Source organism: Carassius carassius, chromosome 18 (genome assembly GCF_963082965.1).
Source record: "Carassius carassius chromosome 18, fCarCar2.1, whole genome shotgun sequence".
NCBI classification, from domain to species: domain Eukaryota; kingdom Metazoa; phylum Chordata; class Actinopteri; order Cypriniformes; family Cyprinidae; genus Carassius; species Carassius carassius.
In genome coordinates, this window is record NC_081772.1 from 8,204,682 (window position 1) to 8,227,903 (window position 23,222).

The window sequence follows — 23,222 nt, forward strand, 5'->3', positions numbered from 1 at the left end:
ATCTTACTGTATTTACGTTTAGCATTAGCCAGCACTTTTAAATTTGCCAAGATGTCAGGCGCTCTGGCTCCCGGTAAACATTTGACTATGGTGGCTGGTGTCTCTATATTCACGTTCCGTACAATAGAATCACCAATAACTAGAGCACTTTCATCAGGTTTCTCAGTGGGTGCATCACTGAGTGGGGAGAACCTGTTTAATGTTTTAATCGGAACAGAAGAGCGGTGTTTTGACCCACGACTACGCTGCCTCACCGTCACCCAGTTGCCCTGCTGCAAGGGCTCTGTTTCCGGAACCGAACAATGTACAGGAATCCCTGAGCTAGACGCATCCAAAGCCGTATCTAGAGCCCTAACATTCTTACTGTCCTCAATTAAAGTTTGGATGCGTGTCTCTAATTCTGAAATCTTCTCTGTCAGCCTAACTATTTCCCTGCATTTATCACATGTGAATCCCTCATCAGCGACAGAGATAGATAAACTATACATGTGGCAAGAGGTGCAAGAAACAACGATAGGAGAAGCCATTACTCACCGTGCTTGATGAAACTTCTATACTGCGGTTGTTTGATGAACTTGTGAAAATGTGAACTGCTCCCCTCTCCTCAGAAGATCGCTGCAGCTGCGTCCGAAAGCTTTGATGACTCTTAGTTCACGGTTTCTGCTGAAAGTGATTTGTTCCTCAGCTCTCACTGAATCCAAGACTGAAGCCGGTGAGCTCAAGCAGAACAAAAGAGAGGAGTTTCCCAATCAGTGGGCCAAGGTCAGTAAACGCAAGTCCTAATGCATCATTTGTATTATCAATGTGAATATTAAAATCTCCCATGATTAGCGCTTTATCAACTGTAACCATAAGGTCTGAGAGGAAATCTACAAATTATTTTAAGAATTCTATATACGGCCCTGGTGGTCTATACACAGTAGCCAGAGCAAGAGATACATTAGATTTCTTTTGCATATCTGACAGTGTAACATTAAGCAGAAGTATTTCGAATGAGTTAAACCTGTATTCTGTTTTGTGGGTAACACTGAGAATATCACTATATATTGTTGCAACACCTCCGCCACGACCAGTCTGACGGGGCTCATGCTTATAACAGTAGTTTGGTGGAGTAGACTCATTTAGACCAATATAATCATTTGGTTTTAGCCAGGTTTCAGTCAAGCAGAATACATCAAAACTATTATATGTGATAATTTCATTTACAATAACTGCTTTGGGTGTGAGTGATTGGGGGTTTACTTAAATTTTTTCTGGTTTAATCACGATAAGATTTACTCTATTTGGATAGTGAGCTGTATTGGATTTCCGCCAGACATGTCGTTTAGTGTTGAGGCCAAATAATTCAATTTTAGTCTCATCTGCCTCAGATTCTTCAAGATGTGTTTTAGCAAAGCTCAGTCATGACTGCATGTGGCCTTTCTTGAGGAGTGTCTTTTTTCCCTTGCAACCCTCACAGACAAGCCACATTTAAGGAGAATTTGTGATATTGTCTCATGCACACAATGACCACTCTTTGTCATAAATTCCTGCAACTCTTGGTCAACTCTCTGGCACTTTCATCCAGTTTGGAGTAATGTCCTGATCCAGGGAGGGTCTGTGTTGTACCAAAAACTTTCCACTTCTTAATAATAGACTTCTCTGTGCTTTTAGGCATTGATAAAACCTTTGATTTTTTTAAGCCGGCTTGTGCTTTTCCACAACATTATCTTGGAGATCTTTTGAAAAAAGTGCCTTGCCACCCATAATTGATTGTTTGCTTCAGTTGCACTACCAATTGAAATGCTCCAGGAAAGCTCTTTTCATGCTGAGCTAATCAAAATGACCACTGATGATTACAGTTGAAAGTCAAATTTCTTTGTGTGCCACTGAGTCTTCTAACATTTTTCTAACATTATTTTTGTTTTTTTGATTTTCACTTGGATGTTATTATGAGTAAATACAACTGGATAAAAATTTTTTGGTGTTCATCTTCATTTCAGGCTGCAAAGCCTTCAAAATGTTGGAACTCAATTGAGACAAGTGAAGCCCATTTTTAGCGATTTTAAGCACTTACGTTTCTGACGCGCAGACTCAAACTAAGCTTGATGACGTCAGCAACCTGTCTGACAGATGTAAATCTTCTAGTAGCTGTGCGTGCAAACCAGGCGGAAAGGAAGTTGACCGGAAGTTGAAGTCAGCCACGTGCCGCCATCTTTTGGCAGAACTTCACTTGCGTTAGCATCCCATTGACTCCCATTTATTTTGGCGTCACTTTGATAGCGAATAACTTTACATCTGAGGCGTTTAAAGACTCCATTTGTCCATTATTTATTTCTAAAGATACACAACAATGTATAAAGGGCTCCATTACCTTCTATGTTACATTATGGCCCCGTAGAAACAGTTTTTGTAAAAATAGGCTAACGATTGCATCATAACCACTCGACTCTCTGTCGCACAGTAGAGAAATTACCGTAGAGACAGGAGGAGAAGCTCGCAGACAATCGGGGAGACGTCAAGAGAGAAGCCCATAGATACAAGCCCTGGTGTTACATTTTAAAATACTATACAAAATAATTAATCAGAATACTTATTCCTGCTCACTCACGCCAAAGAACTCCCCGCTCAAGCTCGCCATCTCTGCAAGATTAACGATGGCAGTTTGCACGCACAGCTACTAGAAGATTTACATCTGTCAGACAGGTTGCTGACGTCATCAAGTTTAGTTTGAGTCTGCGCGTCAGAAACGGAAGTGCTAAAAATCGCTAAAAATGGGCTTCACTTGTCTCAACTGAGTTCCAATGGGGTTGCTGTGTACATTTCTTTTACTGTCTATGGACTTGATACAGCGCTGATGCCACGTGACTGTGACGTGTGCCATCAAAGTACTGCGAGAGCGATTCGAGAGTAGCCTGTACTCCACAGGCTTGACACTTGCCGTCCATGTGCTTTCCCACCAGAAACAGCCCACTTGCCAATCCACAATGACCCAGTCTTAGTCGGGCCAACTTAATCTGATCCATCCGAGGCAGGATAATTAAATTCCCAGGGTTGACTAATGGTTTTATGTCATAGAACTTTCTCCCGCTAATGTCTTTACTCCACTCGTGCTGCCATTGTTGTGTAAGTCTTTCATTAATGATGCTGTGGCACTCCAGTCTATCAAATGGCACCTCCACCTCCACATGTCCCCTAACTAAACTTGCCCTAGCAGCCTCATCAGCAGCCTCATTCCCCTCAACCCCCACATGTGCTGGAACCCACAAGAAACCCACACTACGCCCCCGCCTCTCTAATCTATAAACACTTGTTAAGATCTCCCTGACTAAATCTAAAATAGCCCCTCCTCTTTCTCCCCCTATCGCCATCAAGCCAGATAGCGAGTCAGAACAAATGATGGCTTTCTCCACCCCACCTTCTTCCACCCACCTCAGAGCCCATATGATTGCTACAAGTTCAGCCGTAAAGATTGAAAGACCATCAGGCAATCTATGACACTGTCTAACATGGAAATACGGAACATATAAACCAAAGCCCACTTTTTTACTCTCAGGGTCTCTAGATCCATCTGTATAAATATCTATGTAGCTATTCCACAAATTCCTAGGATGCCCCTGTACATAGTAAGCAACATTTCCTACACTTCCTTCCTTTACTAACTTTTTAATAGATATATCTACATCAGCCTCAGGCAATAACCAATGAGGGATAGATGGCCAATAGACAGAAGGCACCATTTTCCTTTCATTAAGCTTAAGCTCCTCTGCATATGTCTTAACAGAATGTAAAACACTAAATCTATTAAGTCTACTCTCACCCTTCCTAAACTCCCAACACTATGTTAACAAAGAAAATGAAGGAAGAGCTGACCCAAAGCTTTTAATTTTAACGAAATAATTTAATGCCAATTTTGCACGTCGCAGCCTCAGCGGAACTTCCCCTGCTTCCACCAGCAGCGACAGAATCGGCTTTGTCCGGAATGCCCCAGTACATATCCTCAAAGCCCTAGATTGTACCACATCCAACTTACTAAGTGTGGACCTAGCTGCTGATCCATATGCAAGACATCAATAATCAAAAACTGATCTTATCATAGCTTTATAAATCATCAGCATAAGATTCCTGTCTGCACCCCAAGAGCATCCCACCAAACACCTCAAAATATTAATAACTTTTCCACATTTACTCACCATTCTACTTACATGTTCTTTATACGTTAGCTTTTCATCTACCCAGACCCCAAGAAACTTGAAGACCCCAACTCTTTCAAGAGATTCCCCATACAACTTAAGACCTAGACTTTCTATATTCCTCTTCCTGTTAAAAACCATATACTTTGTTTTTGTCAATGATAGCCTAAAGCCCCACTTATCACTCCAAGCCTGCACCTTATTCAAAGCACACTGCATTTGTTTAAATAAATACCCAGTAATACGGCCTCTTTTCCACAATGCTCCATCATCTGCAAACAAAGATCGCTGAAATCCACTTCCTACCTCATCAAACATATTATTAACCATTATATTGAACAGGACTGGACTGATTACAATACCCTGCGGAGTCCCATTATCTACAAACACAGATTCAGAAAAACTCCCAACTACTCTTACCTGAATACACTGTAACCTCAGAAAGTCCTTAATACAATTAATCATTCTACCCCGAATCCCTGCATCATACAGCTTAATGATAACTCCTTCTTTCCACAGCATATCATATGCCTTCTCGATGTCAAAAAACACACCTACCACCACCTCTTTATTTACAAGGGCTTTCTTGATATCATCATCCAACACTAAAATTGAATCCATAGTACCACGACCAAGTCTGAAACCATTCTGATATGTAGAGAAAAAACCTTCCTTTTCTAATCTATATACCAACCTATCAGTAACCATCCTTTCCATAATCTTACAGATAACAGCTGTAAGGGCAATTGGTCTATATGATCCAGGGCTTTCAGCTTCCTTACCGGGTTTTAAAATCAGCACAATCACTGCATGTTTCCATTCAGCTGGAATTGATCCTTCCTCCCACACAGTATTAATCAATGCCAATACCTCCTCCAATGCAAAGTCATCCATATGCTGAAAGATCTCATATCCCAATTCATCTATCCCAGGAGTAATGTGCCTCCCTCATCTTATTGCCCTTCTTAATTCATGTAAAGAAAAGAACAAATTAATTACATCACTATTGTCATTATTTTTGTTAAGTTTATACCCTTCCTGCTTAAGCATTAGCTCCCTCCTAATCAAACCATCACTACCAACATTCTTATCACTGTGCACTTGCTGGAAACTCCTAACCAACAGATCAGCCTTATCCTTGTTACTAACCACTTCTACCAAAACAGGAATAGAAAAACCTCTATTAATTCCCACCATACGGTGAATCATTTTCCAACCCTGTTTAACAGTAGTCTCAGAACCAAGAGTGCCACAGAACTTCTGCCAACTCTCTCTCTTCACACACTTTATAACCTTCCTAGCCTCAGCTCGCCATTGCTTATATTCAACAACAAGGCTCTCAACAGGACATCTGCGAAGCTGCCTATAAGCTCTATTTCTAACCCGCACAGCCTCATCACAAGCCTGATTTCACCATGGCACTGATTTCCTCTCTTTCCTCTCTCCCTTCATTCTAATGGCTTTTCCTGCTGCTTTCCTCACAACTCCACAAAAGGAAATACTCCATTCATCAGTACTAACTTGGCTATTTACATCTCCTAAACGTCCTACCAACTGATCTCTAAATTTATCCCAATCTGCTTTTAGAAAATTAAACCCTCTCTCCACTATCTCCTTCTCCACCTGCAAAGCACTGCCAAATTCACTAAAAATAGGGAAATGATCACTCCCTAATGTGTTAAGATCCATAGGATACCACTTCCCACACCTAGCAAGTTCACCTGATGCAAATGTTAAGTCAATACATGACAAACTCCCACTATTCACCTGCATCTTAGTCAGTCTTCCATCATTTAATACCACCAAATTGTTTTTATCTATAAAATCTTCTATTAAAACCCCATTTCCATCTCTGATTCTGCTGCCCCAAATAGGATTGTGAGCATTAAAATCATTAAAATTCACCAATGAAAACCTACCTGCTGTACTCCATACCTCAATTGCTAAACATTCAAGCCCTGAGGTTATATTAACTTGCTTATATTGAACACCTTTTTTAACAAATATTGCACAACCCCCTCCAGTGGAATTTCTGTCTTTACGTAAACAAATAAAACCTGGCATCACGAAATCTAAAGATGGTTTTAACCATGTCTCCTGAATACATATTAACTGCGGTTTATTTTTTAAACCATCCACAAACTGTCCATTAATTTAATTCCTGTCCATTAGCTATCAAACTCCTGGAATTCCACTGCAGGATACAAAACATTAATATACTAACTATCAATTTCACCATCGTCATCATCTTCCATTTGACCTCCATTATTGTTACCCCTTTGGTCTCTTGAAAACACATATCTATAGAGGGCAGCTGGCTCGACCTCTACAACCCCACGACTCCTCTCCGCAGCCTTCATCACACTTCTAACAACGTCTGAATTATTCTTAGTCTGCTTCATGTCACACATCACATCCACAATGAAAGCCAGGAATTTCATCTTACTCACCACCACTGAATCTTCTGTTACACAAGCTACCGACGGAGGGCATTCCTTTTCTCTTCTCCTTGAATTAGTGATGGGATTTATGGCTCTTTGAGGGGATCCGGATCTTCGCGATCCGTTCCTTTCAAAGAGCCGTTCAAAAGAACGGCTCTTTTGGCTCTTTTAAATATTTAGTCAGTTTTAAGAAGCCAGTTTGGAGGCATCTCAGTTTATCCTGGAAATAATCACTGGGAGGAATGATGAGGTGAGATTTGTAGTCAAATAATTAAAACTCAGATATCACACACCAATATCTGAGTTTGAATTATTCTGAAATATTGATTATTACCTCATTTGTCATGTGTGGACTATATTCCATAGAGTTGCACAAATCCCTCTGCTTAGACAGTGACATCACTATTTTGGATTTACCTTTAGTACAAAGTGTGTGTGTGTAAAGCTACGTTGACTTATGTTATTCATACAATACCTACTCACGAATAAACATCAAAAACAAAGCCAGCTGCAATGAATTTCTGTGCAAAACAGCTTTTACTACAAACACTTCCACACAAGAACATTGTTATCACACAAGAACATTTTGATAGAAAACAAAAAATATTTAAAGTAGATAAAATTAGAATAAATAAAATGGAAATGTCTACATACTACTACTACTGTAAACTTTGCAAATAGGACATCAGCTACTTCAAGTCAATGAACAATAACAAAGTGGGCTGCAATGAATGTCTGTGCAAAACAGCTTTTTTTCAACGCTCCTACCCAATGACAGAGGCATGCAGGTTTTTTTTCCACTGGAGTAGTCACGTGAAGGATGCGTGCACAACTAATAACTAATATCATCACGCTATAAAGGGTTGGCCTGCGCTGGGTGCGCCCCTCCCCCTAACTGTTCTGTCTCGCGGAGGAGCTTATTTTGTGTGCATCTGTGTGAAACATGCATAGGAAAAAAGAATGACAGAAAGAACGGCTCCCCTCCAGCCGCGACTCGGCTCCCATCGTTCATGTTTATGAGCCGTTCAAAAGAATCGGTTCGTTCGCGAACGTCACAACTCTACCTTGAATCACTCACCTTACTACATATTGCAATCTTTTTAACAGCCTCAGCATAAGACACCCCTTTGTTAATCTCCCTAAACTGCTGCTCCCTCATAGCAAGCTTATATTGTTCACATTCACGATTTCCAGCTATGTGCCCTCCACCACATGAACCACACTTTACCACCTTCTCCTTACACTCAGAAAACTCATGCTCACCTCCACATTTTCCACATCTTCGATCTCCTCTACAAGCAGCCGCAATATGTCCATACCTCTGACATTTAAAGCACCTCAAAGGTGGCCTTCTATATGGATGCACTTTAAATGACAAACACCCTAGGAACACTCGTTCTGGCAGGGCTCTTTCCTGAAAAGATAACACCACAGTTAATGATTCCCGCTTAGCTCCATCACGAAAAACTTTAATTCGTGTAGCCTCATCAATCCTAGCCCCCTCTATACCCTTTATCAACTCAACCATGGAAACCTCCAGAGAAACCCCATAAATCACCCCTTTCAATCCCGCCTTGCTCCCTGGAATAAATCCTTCCACTCGCCTCTTCCCTATCGCATCCAGTGAAACAGCTTTATTCATCTGAGCCACAGACTTGCAAAATACAAGCAGTTTCCCATCAGCCAAAATTCTTGCATTCAAGATATCACCCAGCTCTTCCTTCAAGGCCCCAGCAAGCCTAATTGGGTTGAGAGAACTAAACCCAGACTGCCCCTCCTTCAACTTAAAAATCACTTTATACTCTTCCAACTGGATACTGCTTCTTCTCATTATCTTTACCTGCTGATCTCTCCCTCCATCTGACTCTTGTGAATCACTAGTTTTATTTCTCTTTTTCCTGTTCTTTCCCTTACTATTTTGATCCCATCCTCCCCCACCTTCATCCTTGTCCTGCATTGCAGGAGCAATGACTTAATTATTGTAGATTATTGCAATCCGCTTAAAACCTTCGTCCCCATACGCCACAAACCAAGACAAACTATCTGCCGTGTTACCGGTTTCTTCTCCCGTCGAGGGCAATTCTTTGTGACTCCACGAGAGGAAGCAACACGTGTGTACGCTGATCTACAGCTCTGCGATCGATTAGCATCCGCTGATCCGCCCTGTCACGCGTTGTGTCTCAAGAGCCCTCATCAGCCGGAGAACTCAGCCAGCACAGCTTCTGAAGAGCGGCTGCACAGATTCTGATGATGACACAACTGATCCACGATTGGCTGGATTCACTGATGACACCGATGACGTGCGTTTCAAGTTTATTGCGACGACTTCAGTTTCAGAAATTCTCATATGGACTTTTAAAACAGTTCATTACGTTTTTATGTCGTCTTCATCTTATAAATCATATTTATTAAATATTGTTTTACTGTATTTACTTTATTGTTAATATAGTTTGTGTGTTTATTTTGCATGACTTTCTTTTTTATACAGACCTTTTACAGTATTCAGCAGCATAACCTATTCAAATGAGCATTTTTAATGACTAAAATGTTAATCTTAAAAACATACAATCTAATGTGGTCATAAATGTATGCTCCTATACAAATGATACATTATGTTCCTCCATTTGTTTGGTTTCTTCATATTCTCTAGTTTATTTTGCTGTGTTTATACTTCACCTACATGTGGTTAGCAAACTGCTAACAACTTGCTGTAACTTCAACTTAACTTGACAACATTCTGTTCACTTTCAAATAGTTGGTCTAAATCACAATATAAATCCAACAGAATTTTACTTTTCTGTATATGAAAATCAATGGTGTTATGTTTAAAATGTTAAAAAGAGCTCAGCTGGAGGGTACTGTAAATCTTGTTGCTGAAACCTTCTTAAAAAACACATACCCACCAGGGAATATTTTTATAGGTTACTTTTATCATTTTGTATTAGCAGAAACACCCATGTCATACTGCTAAAGTATATATCCAATATGTTATCTTGTTTTGGAAGACACCCTTCCAAAACACCACTTATACACACATCTTAAACGCGTGTTAATACCATTAATACATAGAGTTACTTAATCACTAAATCATGAAAATAATGGAAATCACTGATACAAATGTTGAGCCAAAACTGAAAGTGGACTTGAAATGGTAATTGCAATTGTTGCTAACTATAAGTAATAATGAATGGAACAGGTGTTGGCTATGGTCCCATGGTTCCTTAGGATATATAAAGAACCTGCATTACCCTGTGTAACACACAACAAAATGGACGATGTAACCATTAATGTGTTAGACAGCAAAGGCAATGTTGTCATGCTAACGGTTTTCAAGGACATCGCTGAAAGGATGCAAAATGGTAAGTAAACCACATGACTGTGAAATAATTACAAGTCACCAATGATTTGTGTAAGTGTTTTATTTATCATTTATTCCCCCAGATCAAATGTTCCTTTCATCTGTCATGGAGAAAGTATCAGTGGTTGAAACAACAAAAGGTACACATTTGCTTAATGAACAAGAATATACAGGAAATAATTCTTGAGTGACACTGACCACATCTACAATCTTCTCTCCAAACAGCTCTCTTCAGTGGCCCAGCTTGTGCTGCAAAGCTTCTCCAACCTCCTATTCCATGTCCCACTAGGTCGCCGGCACCCCTAAACCTCAGTTTTGTGAAACCACCATCCACCAGCCAGTGCCCCATTACTACCACTAGGCCCCCTGTACCACCTCCACCATCCACCAGCCAGTGTCCCATTACTCCCACTAGGCCCCCTGTACCCCCTCCACCAGCCAGTGCCCCATTACTACCACTAGGCCCCCTGTACTACTTGTCTCCACTGTCAAGGACCCACCACCTTCCACTCTGCAACCTGGTGCAGTGTGTGGAAACCCTTCAGCATCCATTCAACCTTCATCCCCTTTCTTCCAGTCAGACAGGCATGAATCAAGGTATTGCATCAAATACTGTAAGGAAGATAAATGGCAATACTGTTGTTAAACTACATAATTTTCTTTGTTGATCTATTTCTCTCCTTATCCCATCCATTTTAAAGAAATGACACTATTTCTACAGGACCTTACAAAAACTCATCAGCACCTTTATTTTCGGAACAAAATGGCATTCAATAAAAAAAACAAAAAACAAAACCTATTCTCACTAAAGGGCTACAACTTGTCAAGTGAGAATTCGAAAAAAACTAGCAAACATGTTAACAACTATTAAGAGAGTGAAAGACAGGCGCCGTGCAACTGGGAAAGGGAAGATCACCTGGGAGTACTATACAGTAAGTTGAAGACTGCTTTACTTTGTTTCTGAAATAACATTGTCATTTGTTACAAGAGTGAAACATTGGTCCTTTTCATTTTACATCCACCCCCACCAGCTAATGGATGAGTTATTTGGGTCATCGGGGATCGGTACTGCACCACCTGGCACCATTCACTCCACACCTCTGGGTTTGGAAGAGACCTCTTCCACAAGCAGGCCCACAACGTCTTCTCTTCAAGACCAGCCGGTAGGTGCTAGTATGTATGAACAGCTAGCAACTGCTACCATACAAAATGCAAACATCACAAGAAGGCAAAGACGACCACAACCCTTACAATTCCTGGACGCTTATGAAGAGCATGCAGAGAGAAGGACTGCTGTGCTTGAGTCTCTGGTAAGGCCAGATCTGGAGAGATGGCGGCGACTTAAGGAGAGGCAGAGAAGGTCCTTCGAAAAAAAGATGGTGACCAGCTTGGGAACAATTGTGGAGGAGCTAAAAAAATGGGGAAAAGACAAGAGCAAATTATGCATCTATTACAGAACCCACATGAACCCCAATAAAATTATAATCTAAGGATGTTATCTCTTTTGATTTACACCTTTCCCCAAAATGTCCTATGGCCCCCTCCCCAAATAACAATTTCGAATGACAAACTAATTTTGTTCAATAAAACAAATTTCTTTATTTCAACACAAAATCTGTTTGTTTTATCATTTTTTTTGAATATTTCTGAACATTCAAATATTTACTTTTCATCTTTTGTTTTGTATGTATAAGTATACACATACAAGTTAGATCTGGCCACAATCTGGTTTCTATAATGATATGCATTAGTGTTGTGGGGTTGATGGGGGTATGGTTCATCAACACCATCACTTACCACAACAACTTGATCACTGGGCTCTAAACAAAGATTATGCAAAATGCAGCAGGCTGTGACTGCTGAGCTGATATTAGAAATGCTTCTTATTTGCAGGTAATGGACCCTCCTAAACTTAGATTTTAGAATGCCAAATGCATGCTCAATGAGCTGCATTGAGCTTTCTGTTAAAATATCTTTGCCTAGCAGACAAGTGGCCATTGTCTCTATGAGGCCTCATAAGTTGAGGCAACAAAGGGTAGGCAGAATCCCCAATTATGTGCATTCCCTGTGGAACAAGTGAATGAGGATCTTCAAGAACACGACAAACATCTCTGAAGCAAAATGATCTGGCATTGTCAACTCCCAGGGTGACCCACACTGTGACAGAAACGCTGCTGACTGACAAAAAACCTATCCTAAAACTTTTCCTATTCATGTATGCTAGGGGATTATCACAGTGGGGTCTCATTATAGGAATGTGACACCCATCTACTGCACATACAGTGTTGGGGAAACCTGCTGTGTCAAACCCTAACTTTGACATCTCCAGCCTTTGACCTCTGGGCCAGGATATGTGGTGGGCCATGTATGTGTTAATATTGTAACAAAACTCATGGAGATGCTTGGCAAGAGTGGATTTTGACATGTTAAATCTATCTGCCACCCCACGATATGACTCCTGATTCACCAATGTCCAAAGGCAGGCAAGAACACGGTTTGTGAGTGGCAGTTTGGTCTGTTGTAAATTCATATACACAGGACCAAGGGTAGTGATGACATCTTGCAAAGGTAGAAAAATAGGTAATCAAGACAACATGCTAACACTTGTAATAGTTCAATGAATTTTATATTAAACAGTCCAGTATAAACCTCCACTTGTTCTCTGGAAAGCCTGAAATGACTTCTAAATTCTGAGAGACTGTAGAGAGGGACAACATCCTCCACAAAATTGTCTATTTTTGGAATCATTCTATATAAGAACAAGAGGAATTGTACTCACTATATACAGTACATGTAGCCTACCTGAACACACATGTAACATTACTCAAACATTTATTATCAGTGTTTTATGTTGAATAGGGATTTTAATTAAATAATTAGTCTATACAGAAGTGTTAAAATTTGAGTAAAACTCAATTATTTATTTGTCAGAATGAGTCATTCTCTCTAATTAAACCAAAATAATAACAATTATTGTTAAAAGGCAAGCAACAAGAGCTATTGATTACAAAAAACACCCATTACATCATTGCAAAGGCTTTAGACTTTCGATACAGTATTTTTATTCAACATATAATTTTCCGATTCTAGGTATAGGTCTAGTAACTTTAAAGCTAAATTGATAATGTGTCTATAATTTGTTTAAAAATATACTTTTTACATTTAACCTTTACTCACCTTCGTTGCTCATCGTGCTCAATGTATTGCAAAAATAATGGATTTTCTATTGCTTCCAGCTCGTCTGCGATCAAGTAAGCAAACGCCACGTGATCTGCCATGACTGACGTAATTGCAGCAAACTACGGGAGCCACAACGTGTCCGGCTTCATATCTCCATTTTGCAGCTCCTCCCCACCTGCACGCGGCTACTCTCGCCGATCGGTTGCATCCAGCCGCAGCCGATCTCGAACACACCTAATGATAGTTGATCTAGCTAATTGAGACGTGGGGGTTTAACCCATAGACATACCCTGCTCAAGTCACACGGTTCGAACACCATTGGTTCTTTTTATGAACATGTTACAGCAGATCATTGCCAGATGACATATACGCTTGTCAAGCATCTTAACATGCTGATAAAGCTTGAATGAATATTATCAAATGCGCTATTCTACTCTTTTGGACCATGTGAGTAAATGATGACAGAATTTAAATTTTTGGTGAACTATAACTTTAATGATTTATTTTCTTAATTACTATTACTATGAAAATATGAAATTATTTCTTCAATGAAATGATACTCTAAATAATAAACTAAAACTGCCAGTAGATGGTTCGTTCAAATGGCTGATTCATTCAGGAGTGAAGTAAATGGTTCTTTATGAATGTTTCATTGAATCATTAGGCTTGTTGGACTTGAAGCGGATCATCACCATCAGACCGATCTGTGTGTGACAAAGTACCGCAAGATCTTAGAGAGCAGACGACTCCTTGTGCTTTTGAATCGCTCTCGCGGTACTTTAATGTCATACACCGATCGGTCTATGCAACCACATCAAAGCCAACACGACTATTATATGGCCAGTGGTTCAACGCACCAAATGGTTCACCAAATTAGTTTAAAACGTAGATTAAGAAATGAAACTGAACGTAGACTAAGAAATGAAATCATTAACGCGTCAAATGCATTAATAATTTTAACGCGTTATTTTTCTCCATAATTAAATAAAATTAATTATTAAATTAATTAAATTACAAGCCCTAGTAAATTTATTCATTAATTTCCGTTTTACTTAAAAATAATTTGTGTGTTATACAAATATTACAAATCTGTCTAAAATTGTATGTGGCGTCTAAATACCATAGACAGTAAAAGGAAAAATACTAAATACTGACGAACTACCATATAGGGGCGTGGCCTGTACGTCTCTTGCGTGTTGACGTAGCCCAGTAAAACGCTGCGTCTCTGCTGTGGCTGGCTGTGGAAGGGGATTCCAGCGGCACGTTGCTGCTATTAGAAGATCAGGCGCTTGCAAGACCAAACAGAAAATTGCGTTCTCACTTACATTTTTTTTGTGCTGCAGCATCCACATAAGCGGTGCAATGCGGTAGATCATGTAGACCAAGTTCTTTTTTTTGTTATTTACTTTCATTTTTATTATTATTTTTTATTTTATTTTGCGGGATACATACTCTGTTCCTGCGGCGTTTCATTCATATCTTTTGTAATCAAGTGCGAACTTTGTCAACTCTGAAATTATATAACAACGAACATACAGCGTGGAAATCACCATGAGGTAAGAAAAAATCTAGTTTGATCTCAACCCACAGGTATTTAAGATTGATATATATATATATATATATATATATAGAGAGAGAGAGAGAGAGAGAGAGAGAGAAAGAGAAAGAGAAATAAAAAGAAAGAGCTGAACATTTTGTACGCGTTTCTATTTGCGCACTGCCTATAAATAATTCATAAACAAACATTTGTCTTAAATGCATTCCATTTATGATATAGATTGTCCTCGCATTGGTTTTGGAATTTATAGTATTGTTAAAATTAACAGCTAAATTGGCCAGTTAGTAAAATCAGGTTGAGCTCTGCTCATACTTGGATTTTTCTTCATATGGGGTGTGAGAAAAAGAGATGCATATGCATATACACATGTGCATTTCTGTTTGAACAATCATGTAAATAGGCAGTTGTTGCTATGCAGCAATGCACTAATACTCGAGAGATGTTTAGAATGCACCATATAAGTTTAGCTGAGTTTGTGTCAAAACTTTGACACTTCTGTTTATGTTATAAAGACAATGAGCATAACAGTGCTTTGATACACTGGGTTAATTTTATATGATGATGCCAGTTCTACATTGTGTTGTTGGTGAGTTTCAAGTGTCTGGTGATCTTGTGAGAGCATGTGTTAAAATGTTCAAACCTTGCGTTGGTAATCAGAATAATTAAGTATTTCCTCCCACACTCACTGAAGACACATGAAGGAAGAGCAAGCTGTTGGCAGCCTTCAGCAAAAATGAGCTGCCCTGAAAGCAGACGTGTATGATGTGACATAACCTTCCCCTTAGGTTTAGATTAATCTCTTCTGTATTATCTGGCCTGTCTTCCCACAAATTGTGGTGTTGCATAGTAAACCACCTCTTGTGGAGGGTGATTGAGCAGAGGCTAATGTTCATGTTTGCTAGCCATAACAGGTGTGGTTTGTGAATTTTAGTTTCAGGCTGTTCCCTTTTACTCATCACGAGCAAGTTGGGAAGTGTCCAGCTTTTAACTGTGTGACACGACCATAGGTTTATTACGTGTCTGCAACCTTTCTGAGAATCAAGTCGATTGCTCGACTTGGATTTTGTTTTCTAACAGTTTTTTTTCCTGCTGTACCAGTCAAAAATGTGGACACACTTGACTACATTTGTTTCTTGTGATCTTAAAAAAGTGCTTCATTTCTTTATGAAATGTATTTAGTTTTTATAAATTATAGCTTTTTAATTTGTCCAATACTCCTATAACTCCTTCAATTCTGATAAAAAGTGTTATTTCCATACTTCAGTTTGTGTTATTTATTAGGTGACTTGAATGTAGAAAAAGTGGCAGAGAATAATGAGTAGTGTGTCTGAACTTGTGACTGGTGTGAATATGAGGTTAGTAACTTACTAAACTTACTTAAGATTTCCAAAATTCCAGGAAGGCCAGGTCAGTAACACTGCTCTTTGGTTCATAGATCATGAAAGTACCTTTCAAGTTGCAGAGAGCCTGGCTGAATGGACTTGAATAATGTGGGTCATGTGTTTTCACCTGAAGTCGATCAAAATCAACTTTTTTCTTGAGCACTTTTGTATCTTTTTAGACTGTTTAAGCCAATTTAAATCTGGCTGCTATGATCTTTAGGCCCAATCAAGGCTTTGTAGAGGGGAAAGTGTCTGTAAATTCATCAGTATGCTCTTGCTGTATCTATCTGCCATTAGAAAGGACTCAAGCCCCTCAGAATATTCATGCCTAATCAGAACAGCATAATATGTGAGCACAGTTATATTGAAGGGGCCATTTAAACTTTTCTCTTTCTTTTCTTCATATGTAATTACTCTCTTTGTTACAGATAGGGGTGGGGGCAGATGAGGTAGACACACTATCTCTCTATTGCACCCTGTCACCCATTATATTTTCCATTTCATCTCTCATTTAGATACAGAGCTCTCTGTGAAGGTTCTTTATCCTTGACGTCAGTGACTCATTCTGTTGCACTCCTCGCTTACCACAGGCCCCACTTTGTTTCTAGAGGAATTTAGATAAAGCAAAAGCGATCAAGAATGCATTTAATCATAGTGGATTACTGCTGATTTGTACTTTTCTTTAAAGCAAATTAATAATGTCAATGAATATCTATGCCTGGGTTGTACAAAAACAGGTTTGGACTGACATCATTTTGCTACTTGTAAGTTGTAGCTAATGGACTGAATTTCGTTACATGCAGTGTTGCATTGTGTGATTCCTAATACACCGTGACAGAAAGAATGTATTGCATTATAACATACTTGCTTAGATTACATTTTGTAAAGCAACGTAGACCGATTTGAACAGTGTTGCTAAATTCAGTTTTCCTCTTGATTATCATGAAATGCCTCTCAAATGGAACATGTACATACTTTTTTTCACATGATTATTCAGGTAACATGTAACAGCATTTGCAAGCAATGTTAATAATAGATGACTATAATTACCCCTAACACTCATTGTTAATCAATGAGAAATTAAAGCACAACTTTTAGTTCACAGTCACCTTGAAACTTTCAGTTATTTTCAAGGGCTGTAGTAGTTGAAGCTTGAATTTGGGTAGACAGATGAGTATCGAATCAGTTGGTGTAAGATAATTGTCTTCAATTGACCGGCATTTTAGGAACAAGATTTTGGATCTAGCATAGATCTGTTGAAAAAATGATCACACCTGCTATCATGGCTCTCTGCAGTTTGGATTTTAATCAATGGATTCAGTGGCAAGCATCGAGTAGAGTGATTCTGATTATCTATCATGCCCGCACTGTTTCCCAGATGCTTTATGGCCACTTTAAGGCCACTTAGCTTTCCAGAGTGTTTAAAATAGGCTTGTCATGAATGGGTTTGATAGTGTCTTAGATACATTTGAATAAGGCCTTATTGTCAGGTAGCAGAGCACAGCACTTTTTCCTCTCTAAAGCCTGTTTCATATTGCAATATTGCAGTTAGTGCATAAAGTGAAGTGAAAAAAAAATTCTGGGTTTTTAGATTGGGTTTTACTTAGGGGTGCACGATAAATATCGGCAGATAATTAATGCGCATCTTGTCAGTAAAGCCGATTATTTGATAATGAACATGTATTTGCGCAGCCTGTCAGTTAACAACGACTCTGTGTAGTAACAGCTGCTCTATGTGAAATCACGCACCTGATGGAATTTACCGCTGATTAGAGAACCGGCTTTACTGATGAGATGTGCATTAATTATAGGCCGATATTTATCATGCACCCCTAATATATGGATAATTTGAATTGGCAGTTGAGAATCAACAAACTTGATTGTCAAGTGCAAAATATAAAACCATCTGATTTGTTGAAATATTGCAAAACCTTATAGACTTTGTCAATGAATAATAATAAAAAAGAATTAATTGACTTGTAAATGAGTCACTGATTTATAGTACTGTGCTATAATTTAATAAGTCAGTTATTTCTATGTTTTGCTGTAGTGTGTGTAGTAAATATCGGTTTATTTTTGCCATTAAATGTAGTCTGACACCAGCTAATGCTTAATAAGCGCCTCAAAAATGCCAAATAGATTTGATTAATTTACTTCTATTAACTTAACTAAATTAAATCAACATTTGGTGTGACCACACTATGCGTTAAAAAAAGCTTGCAAGACTTTTGCACAGTACTGTATTTGCGTCTTTGTTTCTTCATGATAGCCTAAATTGCAGTATATTGTTCTTAGGTTTATGCATTCTCAAAGTGTTTTCTGCTAAGTTTGAAAGCACATAGCATGGCAAAAATAAGCTCACCAACGAAACTCTTCTTGCACACTGCTGGTGTGGTCATTGTGAACTACCTATTATTGTGGAAACCAAAATAAATATGTGCTGCTTCTGCGTGTGGCATGTACCCATCCTAAGTTCCTCTTCTATGTGCACCTGGCTGACTCTGCACCGTGTAGGTCTCTGAGTGTTGAGAGGTAGCAGGAACTATCTATCTACCATATGTTTAGTTTTACTTTGTTTCCTTACTTTGTTATCTTTGTTTTTTCATTCTGTAGTGCTCACAGTGAGCATATGTTCATTGTCCATGTAAGCAGAGACCATTGAGCTATTATTTGGGGTTTTTCATTGGAAACCGTGTTAATTTTTTTGACTCATAATTTTCTAAATTTTGAAATCTATTGACATTTTCGTCAACTAATAAAAACGAGACAAAAATGTTAGGGAGGGATGATTTGGGAAGAGATCCAATCAGAATGAATCTCCTGCATGATTGGGAGGTTTAGATGCACACATTTGGACAAACTGATCTATCAGATGGTACATAAGCTAGCATACACTTGCTGCACTTCTCATAAAACGTTCAAAAATGTCAACATCTGAGTGCATACACATGAATCTTGCACACAGAAAAGCGCCTCTCAGACTGTGCACAATCACGGAATTCAGTTCATTTTTGCATATTTTCGCACTTGAACAGAGAAATACATACAAAATTATGTGAAATTGCCCGTTTTGGTGAGTATTCATTTAAACACACCTGGTTTACATCTTAAGTGAACAGTTGAGGGAATATTCGATGTGTATCAGTATATTGCATCTGTGCAATCTATGTCCTTAATTTTAATCAAGCATCAAAAGAAATAGAGAAAATAACTCTTGATTTAATCACTTTAGTAACCCTAATAAGGATTAATCAAAAATGTATTTTTATAAATAAATATGTTTGCTTGAAAGAATGAAGAAATGTGGTAAGCAACATTGCCTTCTATTTTTAATTTTGTTAATAAATTGGACCATATTCTTGTTACTCTTGTTACCTTAATATCAAACCTATAATGAGTTTGGAAATTGTAGAGAAATGGTAAATAAATGCATTACACTGTAAATAAACCCATTAAATTTAAATGTAGATTTAGTCAACAAAAATCTTAGATATTTAGTCAACTAAGCCTAAAACTAGATTCAAATCAAACCAACTCGGATGACTAAAATGACTAAAATTAAATAGCATTTTTTTTCAAAGACCGTGACTAACACTAAATCCAAATTTGTTGTCAAAATTAACACTGATTGGAAAAAGGCTTTACTTTTTCCCATAGCTTTTTGTCCACAGCACAAAAGTCTGGCCATGAAAATTATTTTCTTATAGTGCCTTAGATGCCTTCATCTTAATCAATGGTTATCATCAATTGATTAAGAATGATTTTCTCTTCTGTCTACTTCAAAGATGTTATCTACGGACCTCAGAAAGGCTAACAGTGATGCATCTTTGGACTGAAAGACACATTGTCTTTTTTTCTAAAGGAAATACATAATCTAACATTCCCCTATACCTAGCTGCATATGCTTCGTCAGTCATGATGTGTTCTCTTAACGAGGACTGGTCACAAATGTGCATTTTTTTGTTCTTGGTACCCTTTCTTTTCTAAATTAACAATATAAATTAGGTCTAGAAGAATATAAAGTCTAATTTTAGTACATTGCTTTTGTATGATACATTTAAATTGACATTGTATTTTCCTATTAAATTTCTAAAAATCCCACTTTGGAAAACTACTTATGGGAACACATGACCAGTGCTTGTGACTCAGGAACATGGGAATAGATGGCAGTGTTCGGTTTTGCACACGCCAAGTATGTTAGATTAACAAGAAAATAGCAGCCTGTTGGGGAGGCATAACTAGTTAGTTAGATTTGCTTATTCGTGATCCTTTTCTCCAAACATAATGCAGTATGCATTGATGCCTTGGGGTCCATCTGTACTTCCTATGAAAGGAACAATGCTACAGTTTTCCACCTCCTTGATGGTTATATTGCAATCAGTCAGCATCCATTAATCAACAGCTCTGGTTGGAAATTTATGTTTGCCCTCTTGAGTTTTTTGCCTTCAGGCAATGAAATGATGTGTGAAAATGGAACTAAAAAATCTACTCAACCCTCAATCATTAATATCATGAAGTTCACACCTTCACTTAACTGTACCCTAGGAAAACATGGACAGACTTTAAGTAGCAGTACCTGCATCTAACACAGACTGTTTGCACTCAACTAAGTACCTTGGTGAGCCAGACCTTTCATTGGTGGGTTCTCATAATGCTCTGTGGCCTTCTGATTGCTTCTCAATTTTTGGGCAAGATGGGCTAATGATTCTCCTCTAAGTGAAGTTCACCAACAGAATCCCCAATGTCATTCCATTAAGAATCTCTGAGCCAGTTTTAAGGCCTTTTCACTTCAAACAGATACAGCATCTGAATTAAAGATGAGATGTTTTTTTGTGTGTGGGTGCATTCGGTCTAGAAATCTGGCCAGCATCCCTGGTCTTGTTTTGAAGATGGCATGCTACGCAGCACAACAGCAAGTGATGGATTCCTTACTGTCGTCCAACAGCATCCTTTCTACCCCCGTCTCTCTGTGTTTGTGAAGCTGTTCCTGTACCTGGAACCACTGTTCGGCAGGCACTCTCCCTTAAGGCTGCTGTCTCTATAAAAGGACACTTTTTCGATATGAAGTTTGGGTTTGTAAGAAGCTTAAGGGGCAGCGTGTGGTGGTTGCATTTCACCATGCGGAGGAGGACATGGATAATTACTCCAATGTGTAGAGTGTTAAAACAGCTGTGAATGTTATCACAACACAGAATTCTGATGAGTTTGCACAGTTGTGCAGCTATCTCAAAGAAGACTTGGATAAGGACTCATCTTTATCTGCAAATATAATCCTTGCTTTGGCACCCATCAAGTTTTTCAAAATCCCTCAGTATTAAACATCAGCACTTTTTAGAACATGGTTGTGGAATTTGACAGTCAGATGTTTCTTAATACTCCCCATCGTGCATGGCAAAACAAATAACTGAAATCGACGCTACGTTCACGTCTCGTATCACACCATAAGCTCATTTTCTACAAATGTTATGGACTTCATCAATTATTGGTGAATGTGATGAAAATAACCTTAAAGTAAAATTACTGTGGCAATGTTGCTGTGTTCGCCTTGTGTTGCTAACCTGATTTTACTACAAGCATGTTTTCTTCAGAAAATGTAAACATTTAGTTACCACACAACATCTAACTAGGATGCTTTGGCAGCATTTAATGATTTTGGAATTTGTTGATGCACGGTGTAATAATATTAACAAAAGCACCCAAAGCTTCTCAGTTGATTAGAAGCTTTGAAGGTTGAGAGGCAATTGATCTGCAGTCCCCGATACCCTACATAATGTAGTACACTGCTATTGTGAATAAAACATCTCCCTTTTGTGTGTGCTACAATAGAGCTCAACCCTGAAGCTGGATTGTTGGACACTGGCTGTAAAACCTTCTCTGGGTTTTGTGGCTGTTTAACAAAACATTCCTGAGCCTGGTGTTGAGGAGCCAACAAACTGAACCTCTGGATTCTAAAGAGTGTTTATCAAAAACAAAAAACTGATTGAGTTTGGCCAAATTTGGGGATGAGATACTGTTATATCCCACTTTGGCACTTGGCAGAAATTGTCTACTTGAATAAGCACAAGAGTCCTCTTTCTTTATAGTCAACTCTAATACTTGCTTTTTTCCATGCACTTTTTTCTTTCTTGTATTTGAATGTTTCATAATTGTGAGCTTGTCTCTTGTGAAGTCTTTCTTTAATCCTCCTTTATGCTCTTCTATCAATATCGGATTGAATGTAAAGGATACGTCTGCATTCCCTATTTAATGTCACCGCTGAGAAGCTTCTTGTGATCTTTCAGTCTGTATGGCATACAGCGGCTCCATGTCATCCCTTGTGCTGCTTGAAAGATCTGTGAGCACAGCCCTAATCCAGCTGAATGATTGAACCCAGCAGCCCATCTGCCTTCTGCCCACCTCAAGCTGTGCCATTCACAGCACACAAGCCAAGAGAACATCCCTGAAACAAAAAACAGCATCACCAATGTCCTAAATGGAATCATTGTGCTAATAGCACTGACTGCTTATGTAAGCAATGAATCAAATATCATTTTTCAATGAAAGTTGGATCTTCAAGATGCCTCAAGTTCAGAAGTGATGCCATGAGATTTTTGTAGGTAAATTATTTTTGGAATTATCTTTATTATTGGTGTTTCTCAGTGTTTATCTTATCACTATGAAATTGTTAAAGCGTTGAGTAGAAGGTTTGACCTTTATGTGTGAGATCTCTTTTTCCATGATATTTAGACCTTTATCTGTAGGAATGACTTGTTTTTGTTGTACTCCAGTTCTGTATTTTGAGATTTTGTCCATTTCATCACTTTTCTGCAAAGTTTCTCTTGCAAGGAAGGACATAGTGTATTAAAGGCAGGGTAGGTGATTTGGTTTAAAAACATTTTTTGTTATGCTGGTTGTATCTCTCTTCACATCCCGATAGCAATCAATAAGTTAAGTGGTCTAAATGTATTAATGTCTTTATATCATCTGTGGAAGGCGTAGGACCATAAAATGTTAAATGCTAAATGTGTATTATTCTTGTCTATCAATCGTTTTAGCTAGGTTTCAACATAATGAGTTGAACAGCTGGTACCTTTTGTTGCTCTGTCTGAGGAGTAGCTTCAATGTTGATTTTTAACAGTAAGTGTGAAGAAT

The 23,222-nt window shown here is 38.6% G+C and overlaps 1 protein-coding gene and 2 long non-coding RNA genes across 9 annotated transcripts in view; 1 reads left to right on the plus strand and 2 right to left on the minus strand.

Annotated features, from left to right (window-relative positions):
- Positions 1-10,017: 10,017 nt before the first annotated feature.
- Positions 10,018-10,538, minus strand: LOC132091834 (uncharacterized). The gene is made up of 2 exons (XR_009422142.1): positions 10,448-10,538; positions 10,018-10,400 (listed from the first exon to the last, which is right to left on the minus strand). It is a non-coding gene; the product is annotated as an uncharacterized LOC132091834 (long non-coding RNA).
- A 439-nt stretch (positions 10,539-10,977) lies between these two features.
- LOC132091835 (uncharacterized) lies at positions 10,978-13,375 on the minus strand. Its single transcript, XR_009422143.1, has 3 exons — positions 13,149-13,375; positions 12,439-12,720; positions 10,978-11,380 (listed from the first exon to the last, which is right to left on the minus strand). It is a non-coding gene; the product is annotated as an uncharacterized LOC132091835 (long non-coding RNA).
- Positions 13,376-14,392: 1,017 nt separating this feature from the next.
- The window catches only part of enah (ENAH actin regulator), a 93,349-nt gene continuing 84,519 nt past the window's right edge, over positions 14,393-23,222 (plus strand). For all 7 annotated transcript variants that reach the window (XM_059498437.1, XM_059498438.1, XM_059498442.1 and 4 more), the window contains exon 1: positions 14,393-14,707. Coding sequence is in view for 1 of the 7 variants with exons in the window: in XM_059498440.1 (XP_059354423.1) it covers positions 14,703-14,707 (5 nt within the window). In the remaining 6 variants the exon portion in view is untranslated. The remainder of the gene's footprint in view (positions 14,708-23,222) is intronic.